This window comes from Taudactylus pleione, unplaced genomic scaffold (assembly GCF_031769625.1).
Source record: "Taudactylus pleione unplaced genomic scaffold, aTauple2 ptg000828l, whole genome shotgun sequence".
Lineage (NCBI taxonomy): Eukaryota > Metazoa > Chordata > Amphibia > Anura > Myobatrachidae > Taudactylus > Taudactylus pleione.
Window position 1 is genome coordinate 2,738,315 of NW_028285230.1, and position 20,053 is coordinate 2,758,367.

At 44.2% G+C, this 20,053-nt stretch overlaps 1 protein-coding gene across 1 annotated transcript in view; it reads left to right on the forward strand.

The window, feature by feature from the left end:
- Nucleotides 1–20,053, forward strand: part of CFDP1 (chromatin remodeling protein CFDP1) — a 57,065-nt gene that overhangs the window by 22,674 nt on the left and 14,338 nt on the right. Inside the window, exon 5 of the mRNA XM_088458341.1 lies at nt 2,355–2,462. Coding sequence (XP_088314467.1) covers nt 2,355–2,462 — 108 coding nt within the window. The remainder of the gene's footprint in view (nt 1–2,354; nt 2,463–20,053) is intronic.

Here is a 20,053-nt window from a genome sequence, read left to right on the forward strand (position 1 = left end):
ACTCCATCATTCCTGTACATGGCCAATCTGTCATTAACGGCAGATTGTGCTGCATGTTCAGGCGATGGACAAACCCGGGAACGACCAGCGGGAGCGCGCATCGCTGGTCGTTTCCAACATAATAGTGCACAATTTGGGCACTATTACTGAGCGATTGCACAATTACGATGTTGTAATCGTGCTATCACTTAGTAATATTGCCCAGTGTGTACGCACCTTAACAGTACAATACAATGCAGGACAAGGATAATATACTTTGCTACATTGGTGACCATAACATCCAAATAAGCAGCAGAGCATAAACAACCAAGTGTTAGGTGCCCTAGTGGGGAGTAAGGAGAAGCACAAGAGGGTAGAGGGCCCTGCTCGTATGAGCTTACATTGTAAAGGGGAGGGGCAGACAAACAGGTGTGACACAGATGGGGTAGGCAGGGAGTAAGGAGTATGTAGTAGCATGTTAGGATGAGAGCTGGAAAGCTATGATGATGTAGTGGGTCTTGAGAGCCCGTTTGAATGATTATAGAGAGGTGGAGAGTCGGAGAGGGAGAGAGTTCCAGAAGTAGGGAGCAGCACGGGCAAAATCTTGGAGGCGGAAGTAATCTGTTGGCATGAGAGGCGGCGTGCATTTGTTGAACAAAGAGGGCAGGAGAGTGGAGGGAGATGAGGTCAGAGATGTAAATGGGAGAGGAATGGGTGAGGGCTTTGTGAGTGTGAGAACTTTGAATTGGGTTTGGAAGGGGAAGGGGAGCCAGCGGAGGGCTTGTAGGAGAGGGGAGGCAGATGTAGAGCGTTTTGAGAGGAAGATGAGCCGAGCAGCAGCATTGAGGACAGACTGGAGAGATGGGAGTTGGGGAGGCCAGATAGGAGGAGGTTACAGTAGTCCAGTCTGGAGATGACCATTGAGTGTATCAGGGTTTTAGTAGCATCCTGGGTGAGAGAGGGTCTGATCCTGAATTGGCTTCATGTATGAAAATTTCCATTTGTTTGATAGCAAATTCACCAACTAATTATTCTCGCTCCCCCATACCCAATGCATGTGGATGACCTTTAACTTGACATTCAAGATCATTTTCAAAATATTATGTGAAAAGCCATAGTCTTACTATGTTACTGTATTCCCAGCTATGGGGATCTCACCATACATCTGTCTGTATAAAGGAAGGAGGCTCTTCCTTCAGGTCTCTCTCCAGTTAGTCAGTGACTGTCCCATGCTTATCTGTGCTAGAGTCTTATACGTATAATGCAGCATAATCCCATCTGCCGTCTGTTCTTCCCAAGCATTTCCATGTACTCATTCATTTGGCCGACATTTGTCGAATACATATTTAAAGTGCCGACATATAGCTAGTTCAACAAAATGCTGAATGTGAGCTCTGTCGGAAACAGTAGCTGCAACTTGGAGTTAAGTGAATTAGGGCCTGATTCGTACATGTACGCTAATGCATTCACTGCTGCGATCCCGGACGCAGCTGCTCTGCGTAATTATGCTAATGCCACAGCCGGATGGAAATGTATTCAGATGTCCACCAGGGGATTCGCAGATCTAAGCAAGTGCGCGCAAATACGCAGCCGCCATTGCAGATCGTTCTATAAACGGCCACCTCAGCAGCCTATTGTCACGAAGAATGGCCGCTTCAACCGAGACGTCGAACCACTTTATCTGCGTACAGGATCGCAGACGCATGCAATGACAGACGCATGGTTTGTTTATTGCTGCCACTCCCCATTACCTCCCCAAACAGTCCCTGACAGTGAATCACTTTGTGAAGTAATCCGCACAGCAAACGGCATCGCAAAAGTACCACGGCGTGTGCGCAGTGCGCCCAACAATTGCTCAACTGTGTAAATGTCAGAATAGCAGGAATCTCTGGATTAAGTCCTTAGATAGCAGATGGTGTATTTAGCGTTTTACATAGATCCGTTTTTTGCAGACCTCAGTCTGCCGCAAGCAGCCACCAAATAGGAAAGGTGAGTCCCTCCGGTGCCTCCAGCGTGACACAAGGCGGTATTAGTGACTCCCCAGCTCTATAACTAAAATCCAGACACCAGCTTTACTGACTACTGCAGGGGTAGGAGGGTAGGGCCGGTGAAAATAGATGGTGCCTCCTCCCGCTGACGCGTATCTGGGTGGCAGCACTTTCCTCAGAGGAATCCCCGTTCCCTGCCGCACAGACGCTTCTGCTCCATCCACTTATGGTTGTTTTCAATATAGTTTTATTTAAAATCAGAATTGTTATATTTACAAACTACAATGTGCTTTTAAATGTAAGAAATCCTTTAGGTTCTGTAAACGTTTCTCCTGAACGAATCATATTATCAGAAAAGACCAACCGTGTGCTCTATCTTCCCACCAGGGTGACCAGAGAAGTGGACTCGTCGTCAAGGGAAGCCCAGGTGTTTATCAAACAGCAGAAAGACCCCATCCCCATCCCTTCAAAAACCAGTATAGCAACTGGCTCAGGGTGAGTTCTTCTGTATCACAGCAGTGTTCTCTGTCCAGTGTCTGTCCCACATATATACACTCTGTCCTGTGACCGCTGTCTCTCCCACATATATACACACTCTGTTCTGTGACCGCTGTCTCTCCCACATATATATACACACTCTGTTCTGTGACCGCTGTCTCTACCACACATATATACACACTCTGTTCTGTGACCGCTGTCTCTCCCACATATATATACACACTCTGTCCTGTGACCGCTGTCTCTCCCACATATATACACACACTCTGTCCTGTGACCGCTGTCTCTCCCACATATATACACACACTCTGTCCTGTGACCGCTGTCTCTCCCACATATATACACACTCTGTCCTGTGACCGCTGTCTCTCCCACATATATACACACTCTGTCCTGTGACCGCTGTCTCTCCCACATATACACACTCTGTCCTGTGACCGCTGTCTCTCCCACATATATACACACTCTGTCCTGTGACCGCTCTCTCCCACATATATATACACACTCTGTCCTGTGACCGCTGTCTCTCCCACATATATACACACTCTGTCCTGTGACCGCTGTCTCTCCCACATATATACACACTCTGTTCTGTGACCGCTGTCTCTCCAACATATATACACACTCTGTCCTGTGACCGCTGTCTCTCCAACATATATACACACTCTGTCCTGTGACCGCTGTCTCTCCCACATATATACACACACTCTGTTCTGTGACCGCTGTCTCTCCCACATATACACACACTCTGTCCTGTGACCGCTGTCTCTCCCACATATACACACTCTGTCCTGTGACTGCTGTCTCTCCCACATATATACACACCAGAATTAGTTGAATTGATGGATAACTGCACAGGGACACCTCTTATGCTGGATGTAATCCTCTGTATATAGTATGATCTTAGTCTGTATATATGGATAACTGCACAGGGACACCTCTTATGCTGGATGTAATCTTCTGTATATAGTATGATCTTAGGGCCTGATTCAGACCCACTCGCGAGCGGCTGTCCGCTCGCAAGTGGGTCGATGTTATGCACTGAGCATGCGCACGACGGAGGGAGCTCCGTCGTGCGCATGCGCCAGACGCGACGAGCGAAGGAAAGTCCTTCGCTCGTTGTGTCCGATCAAAGGGGGCGTGCTGTCAATGTTGATTGACAGCACGCCCCCTTTGGTGGGCGTGCCGGGGGCGTGCCTCCCTGACGGGGGCGTTCCCACGGAAACGCCTCCCGTCAGAAGCCGGCCCACTGACATCACTAGTGATGTCAGTGGGAGTGATTTTGGCTCTGATAGAGCCAAAATCACTCCGGAGCTTGCGGTTGAAAACCTCAACCGCAGGCTCCGGCTCGCAATTTCGATGGTCGCGATGGTCTCGACCATCGCGGCCATCAAAAAGCACGCTCGTATAGCCTGTGGGTGGTGACCCACAGGCTATGAAAATGGAGCCCGGCCCTCATTCAGAGCGTGCGCTCTGCTCAGAGCGTACAGCTCTGAATGAGGGCCTTAGTCTGTATATATGGATAACTGCACAGGGACACCTCTTATGCTGGATGTAATCCTCTGTATATAGTATGATCTTAGTCTGTATATATGGATAACTGCACAGGGACACCTCTTATGCTGGATGTAATTCTCTGTATATAGTATGATCTTAGTCTGTATATATGGATAACTGCACAGGGACACCTCTTATGCTGGATGTAATTCTCTGTATATAGTATGATCTTAGTCTGTATATATGGATAACTGCACAGGGACACCTCTTATGCTGGATGTAATTCTCTGTATATAGTATGATCTTAGTCTGTATATATGGATAACTGCACAGGGACACCTCTTATGCTGGATGTAATTCTCTGTATATAGTATGATCTTAGTCTGTATATATGAATAACTGCACAGGGACACCTCTTATGCTGGATGTAATCCTCTGTATATAGTATGATCTTAGTCTGTATATATGGATAACTACACAGGGACACCTCTTATGCTGGATGTAATCCTCTGTATATAGTATGTTCTTAGTCTGTATATATGGATAACTACACAGGGACACCTCTTATGCTGGATGTAATCCTCTGTATATAGTATGATCTTAGTCTGTATATATGGATAACTACACAGGGACACCTCTTATGCTGGATGTAATCCTCTGTATATAGTATGATCTTAGTCTGTATATATGGATAACTACACAGGGACACCTCTTATGCTGGATGTAATCCTCTGTATATAGTATGTTCTTAGTCTGTATATATGGATAACTACACAGGGACACCTCTTATGCTGGATGTAATCCTCTGTATATAGTATGATCTTAGTCTGTATATATGGATAACTGCACAGGGACACCTCTTATGCTGGATGTAATCCTCTGTATATAGTATGTTCTTAGTCTGGATATATGGATAACTACACAGGGACACCTCTTATGCTGGATGTAATCCTCTGTATATAGTATGATCTTAGTCTGTATATATGGATAACTACACAGGGACACCTCTTATGCTGGATGTAATCCTCTGTATATAGTATGATCTTAGTCTGTATATATGGATAACTACACAGGGACACCTCTTATGCTGGATGTAATCCTCTGTATATAGTATGATCTTAGTCTGTATATATGGATAACTGCACAGGGACACCTCTTATGCTGGATGTAATCCTCTGTATATAGTATGACCTTAGTCTGTATATATGGATAACTGCACAGGGACACCTCTTATGCTGGATGTAATTCTCTGTATATAGTATGATCTTAGTCTGTATATATGGATAACTGCACAGGGACACCTCTTATGCTGGATGTAATTCTCTGTATATAGTATTAGCTTAGTCTGTATATATGGATAACTGCACAGGGACACCTCTTATGCTGGATGTAATTCTCTGTATATAGTATTAGCTTAGTCTGTATATATGGATAACTGCACAGGGACACCTCTTATGCTGGATGTAATTCTCTGTATATAGTATTAGCTTAGTCTGTATATATGGATAACTGCACAGGGACACCTCTTATGCTGGATGTAATTCTCTGTATATAGTATGATCTTAGTCTGTATATATGGATAACTGCACAGGGACACCTCTTATGCTGGATGTAATCCTCTGTATATAGTATGATCTTAGGCCCTCATTCAGAGCCGCTCGTTAGCGGCAGTACGCTCGTTCCGAGCGATGTTTGCACATCTGCGCATGCGTACGCTTTTTAGTACGCATGCGCGAACCAGTCAGTGCGGCCGAAAATCGTTTGTACGCTATATTGCGAGTGCCTGCTATTTTGAGTGACAGAATGAGGCGTATGTGGGTGGTAACAGGGGAAGGTGCTTGAAAATGGGGAGTGGAGATCCGAACGCAGGCGTGCTTAAAGGTCAAAACGGGCGTTTTATGGGTGTGCATATTTAAAACAGCAGCGTCATTGACCACGTCACTGGGTTATTTTATAGCCAGAACTGCTCGCAAATTTGTGGTAGCAAACACCAACCACAAGAATAGCGAGCAGTTCATACGCTGGTCGATGTACTCGATTAATCTAATAAATAGCGGACATGACGTAGGATGCGAGCGGCCAGGGGGCGTTTTTAACAAATAAACGAGCGTATGTTTTGCTCGCTCGTTCAGACTTAGAGGTGTGAACAGACTGCAATGTGCGTACGGATCATTTGAATAGCCACCCCTTGTTTTTAAACGAGCGACCACAAATAGCGAACGGCTCTGAATCAGGCCCTTAGTCTGTCTGTATATATGAATAACTGCACAGGGACACCTCTTATGCTGGATGTAATTCTCTGTATATAGTATTAGCTTAGTCTGTATATATGGATAACTGCACAGGGACACCTCTTATGCTGGATGTAATCCTCTGTATATAGTATGATCTTAGTCTGTATATATGGATAACTGCACAGAGATATTTATTATATATATATATATATATATATATATATATATATATATATATCTCTCACAGGGGCTCTGCACTCACCATAATAACTAACAATAATATTACACATAATAAACAGTGTTTATGTGTATTATTATTATTGTTAGTTATTACGGTGAGTGCAGAGCTCCTGTGATTTCTATTTAAACAATGTGGTCTCATACCATGTTGCACCCCAAATCTAGGAATGGTGAGTGCCGTGGATTAGTGATTTTTTTTGGAGATATATATATATTCTTCTCATTGATGGCAACCTCTGTTGTGTTTCCAGGGGGCCCTAGTAAATATATGCATGGGGCCGGTAGTCTGTGGTTACACCCCTGCCAGATGTCTCCTTTTAGTATGTGCTGCTTGTTTAGACACCAAGTTTCAACAACTTATTATCTACTAGATGCATTGTTCCATTATATAACATATATAATTTATTTTTTTTTACAAATAGGAGGCATTAACCGTGATTAATCAAATATTTACAGAATTATTTGTGATCATCTGTTACTGGATATATCTATAGATAAGAACCATTAATTAAAATGTAAATGAAATATAAACAGAGAATATATGGGTTCTAGATTAATACTCTGTAAAGAGCAGAAACTGTATTTCAGTTTATAAAGCAACCAGGGACGTGCGATCAGGTTAGGCAGGGGAGGCAGAGGAGGCAGAGCCTCCCCTGTCATACTCCTGAGATTTGATATAAAAATTATAGAATAATACAAGGGTCATTCCACATCAGATCACCCCCCAAAAAAAATGAAACGCCCGCCACCCATCTCAGATTTTTACAAGTTTTTTTTTTCTTTTAGTTGAGTGGTGTAAAAAAAAAACCTCTCTGCCAAATATCTCGACTGTCTGACTATTAGTTTCTGAAAATACTGATTTTTACAAGTTTTTTTTTATGTATAAAACTATTTACTAATCGCGGCTTATTTATTCCAGTTTATTTGAAGTATCACTGGTGTTTGCTATGGATTAACCACAAAATTTGGACCCCTAAGATAATTTTTCCTCCCGAATCCAAAAATCCAAACCAAATTACTTTGTCTGCCTTAGGTTTCGAGATACGGTAAAAATGCAAGCTTTTGGAACAGAATTAAAAACGCTAGGTTAAATCAACATTGGGTATCCCATTTATTTTTTTTAGGTGCATAAAAGGTATACATAGCTATAACAAAAAAATCAGCATGTTACTCTGTTACATAGTGGATAAAAAAAAATAATGTAGTTGACGTTTGATTACTGTTGTACCGCATATATATTTACACAAGAAACCATGCTGCTAAAAACCATACCAAAAAAAGTGAATAAAACAGGCAGAAACTGATGGGAAGGGGATTCTCTTTCCAAACCAAAACTGAAACTATCCAGAGAAAGTGAGAGACAGACAGAAATATAGTCAATCATGGCAGCTGCTCCTCCAAAGTGCACATTTGGTAGTCTTTTAAATACTGCAGGGCATCCACACCGACCAAAGTAAATTGGTTGCAATCACTAGTACTGTGGATCAATGCCGTGAAGTTATTTGTAGTGCTGTTGATGCAACAGCCCATCTGTATACTGCAAAGTCCCAGGCAGAATACCTACGCCAATTGAACTAAACCATACAACCAGAAACAGAAGCTATTGTGTCACTAGATTCTGCAGAAAATTATTCATTCGTGTGTCAGGATGCAATTCAAGGATTCCACTGGGACACTTCACAAGCAACTCTACACTCATTTGGGTGCTAGTGCACAATACAAGAACTGCCAAAACTTTTTGAACTTATGATGATGACTTCAACATTCAAGCAGAATGGAATTTTTTTCCCCACATCTCACGGTAAGAGTCTGTGTGACGGCATTGGTGGGACAGTTAAACGTCTAGCCACCCGCACCAGTCTGCAAGCAGTGGAAACCCATCACATCTCGACACCTTTTGGACCTGTATAACTGGGCAAATGAAAATGCACATGGCATCAAGTTTTTCTTTGGTTTTGCAGTCTTGTATTTCACTTTGTGACACAAATTGCATAGCCTTCTAGAAACAGCACAGACTGTGGCAGGAACACCTACTCATCTCAGATTTCAGCCTATTAGTAATTATGAGCTATACATATACCGCTTGTCATCAGACTACATGAAGACAGCAGGATCCAGAGATAGTGTCACTATAACCACAGTCACAAAAAATGTGGGTAAAAGTGACCTGCAACCCGGAACATACATAGCAGCGGTGTACGATAACATCTGGTACATTGGGTATATTATTCAATGTAATGAGGAGGAACAAAATGTGCTGGTACACTGCATGAAACGAAACCAATCAACAAATGTGTTATCCTGGCTTTTAAGAGATAAGTGTTTTGTTCCTTTTATTCACATCCTCTGTGTAATGGAAGTGCCTACTATGCAAGGAGTACTGGAAGGCAATATATACTGTCTGCTGACACTTTAAAGAAAATTACAGTCCGTTATATGTTCCAAACAAGGGGAAAATAATGTGATTGTTGACTCAATTTAATTTATAGTAATAGTGGTTTTGATCGGAGCGCTACACCCTATTGGTTGGAGTTTGTCAAAGTATGCAAGCGTACTAATAAAGGAATGAATGCTGGATATGGGTCTAGAGAAAATTGTTTACTTAATAAACGGTAAAATTTACATCGACTGTCTAGGTGTGTGAATATACACTAAATAGAGCACCTATTGCATTGGTGCCATATATAAACATGACGGAAACAAAAAGAAAAAAAGCACAAAATGTCCAATGTTGCAATAAGTGGTGTTATTCCAAAACTAATGCAACACACTGACCACGGCAGGTCACACAGTCAAATGTTCAAAGAAAACTGAAATGCAAATGATGTCCCAATCGTCGGGGCAGAATAAGGTGTATTGAGTGGATGTATAGTCACAGCCGTGTGTTGATGGAATGTCAGTCAGACGTGCGGCGTCCCCCTGATCTGAACTATATTAGTCCAATGGAAAGGGGATGCTGGTGCGATGGGAAACGGTGCCCCGGGGAAATCTTCCCGGGGTGGGAGTATGGCTCATGTGACTAGGAAGTGCACTGCAGTGTTTAGATATCGAAGCTCAGTCAGCAGCAGCAAGAGAAGACACACTGATGCAGGTAGGAGAATCAATGGTCACTGAAGCTTAGTGTAGTGAGGGGAGAGTTACAGTGAGTAGGGGGTGAGACAGGCTTCCAGCACTCAGACCCATCTCCATGTGAAAGCAACTCCTTTTGTTTAAAAGTTCAAACAAGGGCGTGGCCTAGCTGTCGCGCAGTACGGACGTGTCTCCTTTCAGCTCCCTGGAGAGTCCCTCTAACTATCGGTCCCCGTGCCCCCCTTGTTACCCTGAGGGTTCTTGGCCCCTTCTTATACACTAGAGGAGCTGCGCCCCCTTGCCTGGGCTCCGTGAGCGGACTCGCGGCTCCGATTCACCTGCGGCCTAGGTCACCTCCAGAAGCCGCGGGCTAAATTTCGGCCCCCGCCGGCGCGTCTTGGACCAGTGCCGTCGCGGAGGTTTACTGCTCTGACCGCGGCTTGCCTCTCCTCTGCAGCCTTGCCGGGACCCCAGGTGAGACTACACACCCCTCCTGAGCCTCTGAGACCCCTAGGAAGCGACCGCAATTGGTGCCGCGAATCGCGGGTGGCGGCCATTTTGAGTCCTCCTATATTATTAATAAGAAGCTCCACGGAATAAGGCCTGCGGCACAGGCAGTTGTATATGAGTCCTGCCCAGGCTGCTGCTTGCTCAAACTGCTTTGCCCTGGACTGGTCCCTGGAGACTCTGACCTGCCCAACTCTGTAATAAGGCAACAAGCCTTACATTGATAACTTGCATTAAAGGAGCTTATGTGCTAGATTGGTGGCCTCCCTGCACTCAGTGGATACTAGCCCTAGCATGCATGCCCTGACAGCTTCAACCATGATATAAAAACATGACACTGCGGGGAACCTGAAATATGATGCCCACTTTCTGCTAAGCCTGGTATTCCACCTTTTCCTTATTGTGCCAATCTGTTCTGATATGTATCCTCATGGGGAGGAAGAATACAGCTAAACGCCCGGCTGCCACTCCAGTTAAGAAATCATCTAATTCTGCATTCCATACTCTATTTGGTGTTTCCACCCCTGCGACTGGTACTTCACCAGGTTCTACCTCTCCACACATGGCATCGGGGGGCTCAGATGGAGGCTCTAACCAGGAGTCCCATTCACCTCATCTAACCCCACCTGCCTCTACTCAATCGTCCAATATAGGGGAGATCCTGCAACATTTACGGTCCTTACCGACTCGGCAGGACATTCAACAAGATTTGCAATTACTAGAAAAACAGATTCAGGAAACAGTCCAGACTCACATCTCCTCCATCCGCTCAGACCTTACCCACGTGGCAGAGAGAGTGGTTGCCTTGGAAGAACATGTGGAATCTGTTGATACCCAGTTTGGCGACTGTAACACCTTGATCTCCCGCCACTCCTGTATATTGTTGGCGATGCAGCGTAGATTGGACGATATTGACAACAGGGGTAGACGAATAATCTGCGGATTCGGGGGGTCCCTGAAGATATCCCTCAGTCGGGAATTGAAGATGCTCTCACTAAAATATTTAATGAACTTCTGCATGCTGACCCAGGATGCAAGGGTTCATTTTGATCGAGCCCATAGGGCATTGCGCCCTCAAGGTATGCCCTCTGATAGACCCAGAGACATTATATGCCGATTGCATTATTATAAGGTAAAGGAGCAAATTCTACGACATGCCAGACAAACAAAGGAGATCAACTTCAATGGATGTCCAGTACAGATTTTCCAGGACCTCTCGTGGTCAACGCTCCAACAGAGGCGCCTTCTCCGTCCACTCACAGAGGAACTACATAAGCGGTACATTAAATTTCGATGGGGCTTTCCGCTAAGTGTGCAAGTAATGCATGAGGTGAAGCTCCATATTCTTCGAGAATCTGCTGACTTGCCCCAGTTTTGTTCTTCTCTTGGTCTGCCTGCTATTTCAGTCCTCAATTGGCTGGATTTATTGGATACCAGTGCCACCTCGTAGGGAGTCCTGGCAGCAAGCTCGAGGCTCCAGACGTAGACCGGGAAGAGATCCTACGGCTGAGAGTGAGGAAACTACCTGATCAGGACAGTTATTATGGTCCGTAACATCTTATTTTATGCTCGTTGCCTTTTGTGGTCTATTTGTTGATCTATGCTGTTTTTCCTACACATTCTAGGACACTTAATACTTTTACGCTTCCGTTTATATGTGATCCTGTTAGATGTTTATGTAGGTCGCAATGGGCCATGAGCAGTTCTTGTTTAACCTGATTATTTCATGTTTATTTCTAATATTCTAGATTAATGTTTTCCTATTGATTCTATATATTTTATTGATCTAGGCAAATACTTGGCTTTTTTAATATTATTTTAATTTAGATAGGTCCCTTTTTGTTTTTGGACCTATTTGGGTGTCATGTTAACTATTACCCTCCTATTTCCCCCTACTCCGTTGTGTATACAATGTCCATGGACCCCTTAAGGGCATCCATGGCCTTTATTACGGAGTTTTGTTCTTACTACACTAATATCTTCAGTTTTGAATTGAGATTTAATCTGATGTTAGTGTCCTTTGTTTTTTAGGATTTGTTCCATGTTTTTCTTGTTTTTCCTTTGTTTTCTTCCTGCCTTCTTTCCCTTTTGGCTCTTATGTGTCCCCTCTTCCCCCAATATTTCTTTGCTGGTAGACGCCGTCTGCATGCAGGTAACTGTTCTCTGTACCCGACAAATAAGACGCTCTCGTACACACTTTAAATATGGCTAAGTTATCTATTTTTTCTAACAATGTAAAGGGTCTTAATATACCGGAGAAAAGATCCCGTCTTCTACATACGTTACATATAGGTAAGGTGGATATAGCTTTTCTCCAGGAGACGCATTTTAAGAAAGGTGTGGCGCCATCTTTACTATCTCGTTATTTTCCAGTGGGGTACTTCAATGATTTCTCCGAAGCCAAGGCTAGAGGGGTGGCCATATTGTTTTCTAAACATTTGGTGCTCTCTGATACCTCCAGTTGTCCATATTGGGGATGGTAGGGGATTATTGGTCAAGGTTACCATAGCTAATCAAAAATATTCTCTGGTAAATTTATATGTATCCAATAGAGGTCAGTCTGACTTTCTACGTAAGTCATTAGAAATGATAGAGGATCAGTTGGAGGGCATCCGAGTGGTTGGTGGAGATTTTAACTGGGCACTGGAGCCCTCTCTTGACACCACTTCTGGTTCTCCACGCACCACTTTTAGAGAGCCTAGGAAATTCAGATGACTCTGCACGATTTCCAGTTGGTAGTTACTTGGAGACTTTTACATCCATCAGAGAGGGATTACACTTTTTTATTCTTCCCCTCATAATTCTTATTCCCGCATAGATTTTTTTTGTTATGTAGATCATTCCCATCTAGACCTCCTGGCAGATGCCACTTTTGGGCAGATTACTGGTTCTGACCACGCCCCTCTATTTTTAACCTTGTACCTACGTGATCCCCCCCCCCCCCTCGCCAGTGGCACTGGAAGTTTAATGAGCAGTTCCTCCGAGATTCCTAATGTAAAGATCAAATTGGGGAAACCCTGAGAGAGTACATCTCTCATAATGTCACCGATGATGTTTCATCAGTCTCAATCTGGGAGGCTCACAAATGTGTTGTTCGGGGTAAATGTATTCAGTTAGGGTCCTAACTCAAAAAAAAGAAAACTGAGTGTAGGGACGCTTTATTATCTAAAATCCATATGCTCGAACTTACCCATAAATCTACTATGTCCTCTGATGTATTTGTAGAACTTCAAAAGGCTAGAGATGCTCTTAATGATTTACTATATGAAGGGGCTAGGAGAGGGTTTCGAAGATGCCGCCATAAATATTATCGTTGGGGCAACAAACCAGGCAAAATGCTGGCAAGGGCTCTTAGAGCTCAGAGATCCCTGACTTATCTTCAACGTATCAAGGATCATACGGGTAATCTCTGCCATACCGACAAAGACATTGCAGCAGTCTTTCAGACTTTTTACTCTGCCCTCTATAATCTAGGTCCGGATAATGTGAATTTAGATCACGCAGCTCGGGTAATGCAGATCCAGAAGTATTTGGAAGAAATAGACTTCCCTACTCTCCCCGAAGCGGTGACACAGGCTCTTGACTCCCCTTTTACAGAAGACTAATTATCTGTTGCCATCAAATCTTCCCCATCCGGTAAGAGCCCTGGTCCTGATGGCTTCACGCTGTCATACTATAAGGCGTACCAAGATACTCTCTTGCCGCTTTTGTTACGGGCCTGTAATGAAGTTTCAGTGCATACTCCTTTCTCCGATCAATCGCTTGCAGCACACATTACGGTTATCCCCAAGGAGGGCAAGGATCCATCACTACCGGCGAGCTATCGCCCGATATCTCTTTTAAATGTAGATGTCAAGCTTTATGCGAAGATTATAGCTAATCGGCTTAAGCCTAATCTCCCATCTATCATCCACTCTGACCAGGTGGGCCTTGTCGCAGGTAGGGAGGCGAAGGACAATACCACCAAAGTCCTTGACTTAATACACCATGCAGTCTCCTCTGATATTCCCATGGTGCTCCTCTCCACTGACGCTGAAAAGGCTTTTGACCGGGTGGATTGGAGCTTCATGACAGGGGTGTTGAATCGTTTAGGGTTGGGTGCAAGCTTCCTTTCTAAAATTTTGGCCCTATATAGAGCCCCTTCAGCCCAGATACGAGTGAATGGGATCTTGTCTGCCCCAGTCAACATATCAAATGGTACTCATCAGGGCTGCCCTCTCTCTCTCTCTCTCTCTCTTGGTTTTTGTACTTTGCATGGAAGCCTTGGCCAGAGCAATTAGAGGAAGGAAGCCCAGATTAAAACATGAAGTGCTCTTTAGACAGAAATGTCAGGGAGGCCAACAATTGCCAATGATACCCACTTACTATCAGGCCATTGTACTCGGTAGAGTTCTGGATTGGACTCGGGGCGCAGTGGGTGGAGCTGGAGGCAGAATCGTCTAATCTTCATTTGAGTACTTTGCCATGGTGTTGTAAAATTGCTCGTTCCGCACACCCAACAGTGGGCCCTACTTTGGAGATGTGGAGAAAATTGCGAGTTAAACCCAGAATATCTTCAGTGATATCTCCTCTTACTCCTATTTTATATAATCCCCTTTTCCCTCCTGGGACTTCAGGGCGGTTTTCTTCCATATGGTCTGCTGCAGGGATTCTTAGAGCTGGTCACCTTGTGGCCAATGGTAAATTCATACCCTTTTCAGATTTATGTGCCAAAACATCTCTTACAAACCATTCTCTCTGGGCCTACACTCAGATCCGACATTTTGTCTCTTCTCTGGGGGGTCCTTCAGCAAGTGCTAGGGATATGACATCCTTCGAATCTATATGCTCGCACCGGCAACCTCCTACACATATAATCTCGGGTATATATAAGATTTTATTACATAACATGTTTACTGGCGACCCTCTTTTTGTAAAGGCCTGGGATAGAGATTTTATTAAAAAGGATATACATATTAATTGGGACAAAGGGCCTGATTCAGACCCACTCGCGAGCGGCTGTCTGCTCGCAAGTGGGTCGATGTTCTGCACTGAGCATGCGCACGATGGAGGGAGCTCCGTCGTGCGCATGCGCCAGACGCGACGAGCGAAGGACTTTCCTTCGCTCGTTGTGTCTGATCAAAGGGGGCGTGCTGTCGATGTTGATTGACAGCACGCCCCCTTTGGTGGGCGTGCCGGGGGCGTGCCTCCCTGACGGGGGCGTTCCTAAGGGAACGCCTACCGTCAGAAGCCGGCCCACTGACATCACTAGTGATGTCAGTGGGAGTGATTTTGGCTCTGATAGAGCCAAAATCACTCCGGGCCTTGCGGTTGAAAACCTCAACCGCAGGCTCCGGCTCGCAGTTTCGATGGTCGCGATGGTCAAGACCATCGCGGCCATCAAACTGCACGCTCGTATAGGCTGTGGGTGGTGACCCACAGCTATACGAGCGTCCAGGAGGACGCTCCATAGTTATGGAGGACGGCCCTCATTCAGAGCGTGCGCTCTGCTCAGAGCGTACGGCTCTGAATGAGGGCCAAAGTGTTTCAAGTTACTAATGCATGTTCCAACAGTTTAGAGTTTCTGGAAACGCAATATAAGGTCATGACAAGATGGTACCGTTGCCCGGTTATCCTCCACAAATGCTATCCCACGGTGTCCCCTCTCTGTTGGAGGTGTCTTGGGGAAACTGGTACGATGATGCACATCTGGTGGGATTGTCCACTAATTGTCCCCTTCTGGGGTAAAATAATAGCCTTGGCTTCGGAGATCTTAGGCTTCACTGTACCATCTGGTTCAGATTTTTGGTTGCTTTCACATACATCTGACCCTATCTCTCTATATACAGAAAAAAAGAGATTTGCCCCCCAGCACACTGCAGCAAAAACAATACAATACTCCTACATGATAATAGAGATTTAGAGGTATTAGTTACACACATTTGCAAATATATGAATAAGCGCCAGGCCAATCGTCAAGGCTCCTCTATACTGGCGTCCCTAACATTAAGGGGCTCACATCCGAGACATTATTTGTCATTTTAATTCTTTATCATTTCATTAACACTTATTGACTTATCTTTACACATCTTTTCTTCATACTTCACACGAAAAAGGGAAAAGGTGATAGTGATGCCCTGGGGATGGCCCTTGGCTGGAATTTTTTTGGGGTGCCTTGCTTCTCGGACGTGAGCCCCTTAATGTTAGGGACGCCAGTATAGAGGAGCCTTGACGATTGGCCTGGCGCTTATTCATATATTTGCAAATGTGTGTAACTAATACCTCTAAATCTCTATTATCATGTAGGATTTAAGGGCCTGATTCAGAGCCACTCGGAAGTGGCAGCTCGTTCGCTCCGAGCGATGTTTGCCCAACTGCGCATGCGTACGGATCGTTATACGCATGCGCGAACCAGTCAGTGCGGCCGAAATTCATGTGATCGCAAAATAGCGAATGCCTGCTAATTTGAGTGACAGGATGAGGCGTATGTGGGTGGTAACAGGGGAAGGTGCTTAAAAACGGGGAGTGGAGATCCGATCGCAGGCGTGCTTAAAGGTCAAAACGGGCATTTTATGGGTGTGCATATTTAAAACAGCAGCGTCATTGACCACGTCACTGGGTTATTTTATAGCCAGAACTGCTCGCAAAATTGTGGTAGCAAAAACCAACCACAAGAATAGCGAGCAGCTCATACCCTGTTCGATGTACTCGATTAATTTAATAAATAGCGGACATGACGTAGGATGCGAGCGGACAGGGGGTGTAGTTTCCCAAAAAACGACCGCAAGTTTTGTTCGCTCGTTCAGACCTAGAGGCGTGAACAGACCGCAAACAGCGAACGGTTCATTTGAATAGCCACCCCTATTTTCTGGACGAGCGAGCGCAAATAGCGACCGGCTCTGAATCAGGCCCTAAGTATTGTTTTTGCTGCAGTGTGCTGGGGGGCAAATCTCTTTTTTCCTGTGTTCAGTGTAAACCCCGCCCTTTACAAGCACCTGTGTTATGCAATTAAGTTGATCTGAGCAACTACCATTTTTTTGCCAATCTCTCTATATAAAAAGTCCCTCCTTAGTCATATTAATAATGCGGCAAGGGCGGTACTCCCAGTTCACTGGCGCTCCCGGACTCCTCCTACAGTCTGGGAATGGTGTCAATGTCTTGACTTCTATATGACAACGGATGATGTTCTCTACTCAGCCCCTGAGAAACACTCTGAGTTTATTGCTATTTGGTCCAAATGGATTGATTTTAAATCCTCTGCCTCATATGCAGCCCTCATTCCACATTCTTAATTACTAAAAAATTTTTTGTTGTCTTATTTCAGATATCGGTGCATTCAGGGTCTATCTGCATCCCCTCCCCCTTTTCCCCCCTTGTCTTATTCTCTCTCTGCTATTCCACCTTTTTTTTTTTCTCTTTATGTATTTTTCTTTCTTTAAAAACAGAGATGTCTGTATGTGAGGATATGTCTGTATATGTCTAAATATACATATATGTATATATATTTATTTTTATTTTTTCTGAACATTTTGATATTTTTCTATATTATATAGTAGAATGTGCTGTATATTAGATTTATCTGAAGCATTTCAGTTTTGGTATCTGTTTCTTATATATACAGTCCTTGTTTTGTATTGATTTTCTGTTACAAAAATCTGTTTTTGTTCTGAAAATAAAGAATTCATAAAAAAAAAAAGTTCAAACAACAAATTTGTCCGCAGCAATGTTCGTTTTATCTCTCAACTGTTAAAGCTGATTACTTGTGCTGGGTAGCAGAATAGATTAATGGGTACGGAGTTTAAGGGGAACCTATATGGCTTATGAATGACTGAACTTTATAGCCTGAGGTTGACTTAATGAACTGTTTTGCAGCCTGCCATTAATCTCGGAGGATGCACAAAGCTGTTATTAAATGATTAGCATAGACTGAATAATAGATTTTATGACGGGCTTTCCTCTCCAGCCTGTTCAATACCTGTCTGCAGTCAGCCCCTGTTAAACTGATCGACTGCCAGCCTTGACGCCTGTTCTTCATAATACTTTCCAGTGGGCTGCGGCTGGCGTTATGAGCTAGCGTGCAGTGAGATCATTTGGTCAGTAGGGAGATGCTGGCAGGATAACAGGGATCTGGTAGTGTATATGCCTGAAGACCATGGGCTTTAAAGAGGGTAGTTCACCTCTGCCTACCATTATTTTTGAGTTGCCGTTTTTCGTTTAACCCTTTCTCTGTCACATGGCTATTACTGTAGAACACTGGCTCCATTGCAAAGAAAACAAATTGATACGTGTTGATAAGGCACTTTATAACCACCCATTAAACTACAAAATTGCCGGCATTATCAATTTTTACTACTATTTAAATTATTAGAATTGTTGACTTATTTTGCATGCAGCCCCAGTGCTCTGCAGTACCAAATCGTGGGGAAATGGGGTATATTTACTAAAGTAAGAGTTTTTAGAAATGGAGATGTTGCCCGTAGCAACCAATCGGATTCTACTTAACATTTATCTAGCCCCTTCCAGAAGGTAATACCTAGAACAGCGATTTTCAATCGCTGTGCCGCGCAGTTGTCAGGTGTGCCGCGCTGGGTCAGCTCAATCAGAGTCGTGGGCCCGCGTCCACCTTTACAAGTACTGCGCGGCCCCCAGGCAGCGCTGGGCTCTTCTCTTCTGGAAGGCTCAGACGCGCCTGGGCTGTGACCTACTGAGATGCGGCGGCGTGACATCATAGGTCACACGCCACGTCGGCAGCGCGGAATGCGGTGTACGGCAGCACCAGCACGATATCCCGCTCGGAGTAGGACGGCTGACACTGAGCGTGTGGGGTGTAGGCTGGATCCCCCTTATTCTCGGGTCTCCTAGTGCTGTCCAGGGTTGTAGTGCAGGTCTGGCTTTATCACTCTGGAAAATGTGCTTTTATGTATTCTCTGGTTATATGGCAGAATCCTGTAAACTTTAACTTGAGATTTAAAATGCTGGCAACACATAGGGCCAATGCAGAGACCATTACTGTACCACTAATTTATTGTGTTCTACATGGCTGACACTTATTCTGTGCTAATTTCATCCTCTGCTCCTCCTCCTCCTCCTCTTCTTCCTCCTTTTATATTCTTTTTATGCTTTTATTATGTAATGTGATTTTTTTTTTTTCTCTAAATTAAATGTAATCTTTTGTAGAATCATTGTAATTTGCAATTGACCAGCTATTTATTTTATTATTTTATTTTGCATGCTTGTGGATTTGATTTATTTAATTCTAAAGTAATTACAAACATAGGTTTACTGTCCAAGACGGAACGCTATAACAACATCTATCTAGAACAGAGGTTCTCAAACTCCGGTCCTCAGGACCCCACACAGGTCACCCAGCAGGAGCACAGGTGTACACATTACTCACTGACACATTTTAAAAGATCCACAGGTGGAGCTAATTATGTCACGTGATTCTGTGAGGAGACCTGGAAAACATGCACTGTTTGGGGCTCTGTGGACAGCGTTTGAGAACCTGTGATCTAGAATCCTTCTTTCTTGTGTTTTATAAATCAGATCACAATCAGAACAACATAATATCGTACATTATCATATCGTTTATAGGTCACACATGCTGCATTGCCGGATGGTGTGTTTTGCCAATTTTTTTAAATCTTGTGTGGTGTGCCTTGAGTTGGAAAAGGTTGAAAATCACTGAGCTAGAATCTGATTGGTTGCTATGGGCAACATCTCCACTTCTAAAAACTCTCACTTTAGTAAATATACACCATAGTGTTCATTCGAGCACCCAGCACCTGTCACAACCTGTGCAGTTCCTCTTTCCTGCCTGGGGTATCGCTCTCTGCTCTGGTGCTTCTCACACTTAACTAATGCAACAAACTGTTGAGGTACAGGTCAGAGTGTACTAGAAGCACCAGGGCAGAGAGCAACACCCCAGGCAGAAAAGATGAACTTCACGGGTTGTGACAGGTGCAGGGTGCTATAATAAACACTATACATAAAACAGGGACATACGAGGTGGACAAAGGAAATGCAGACATAAAAAGGTAGGGAGGGCCCTGCTCATCAGGG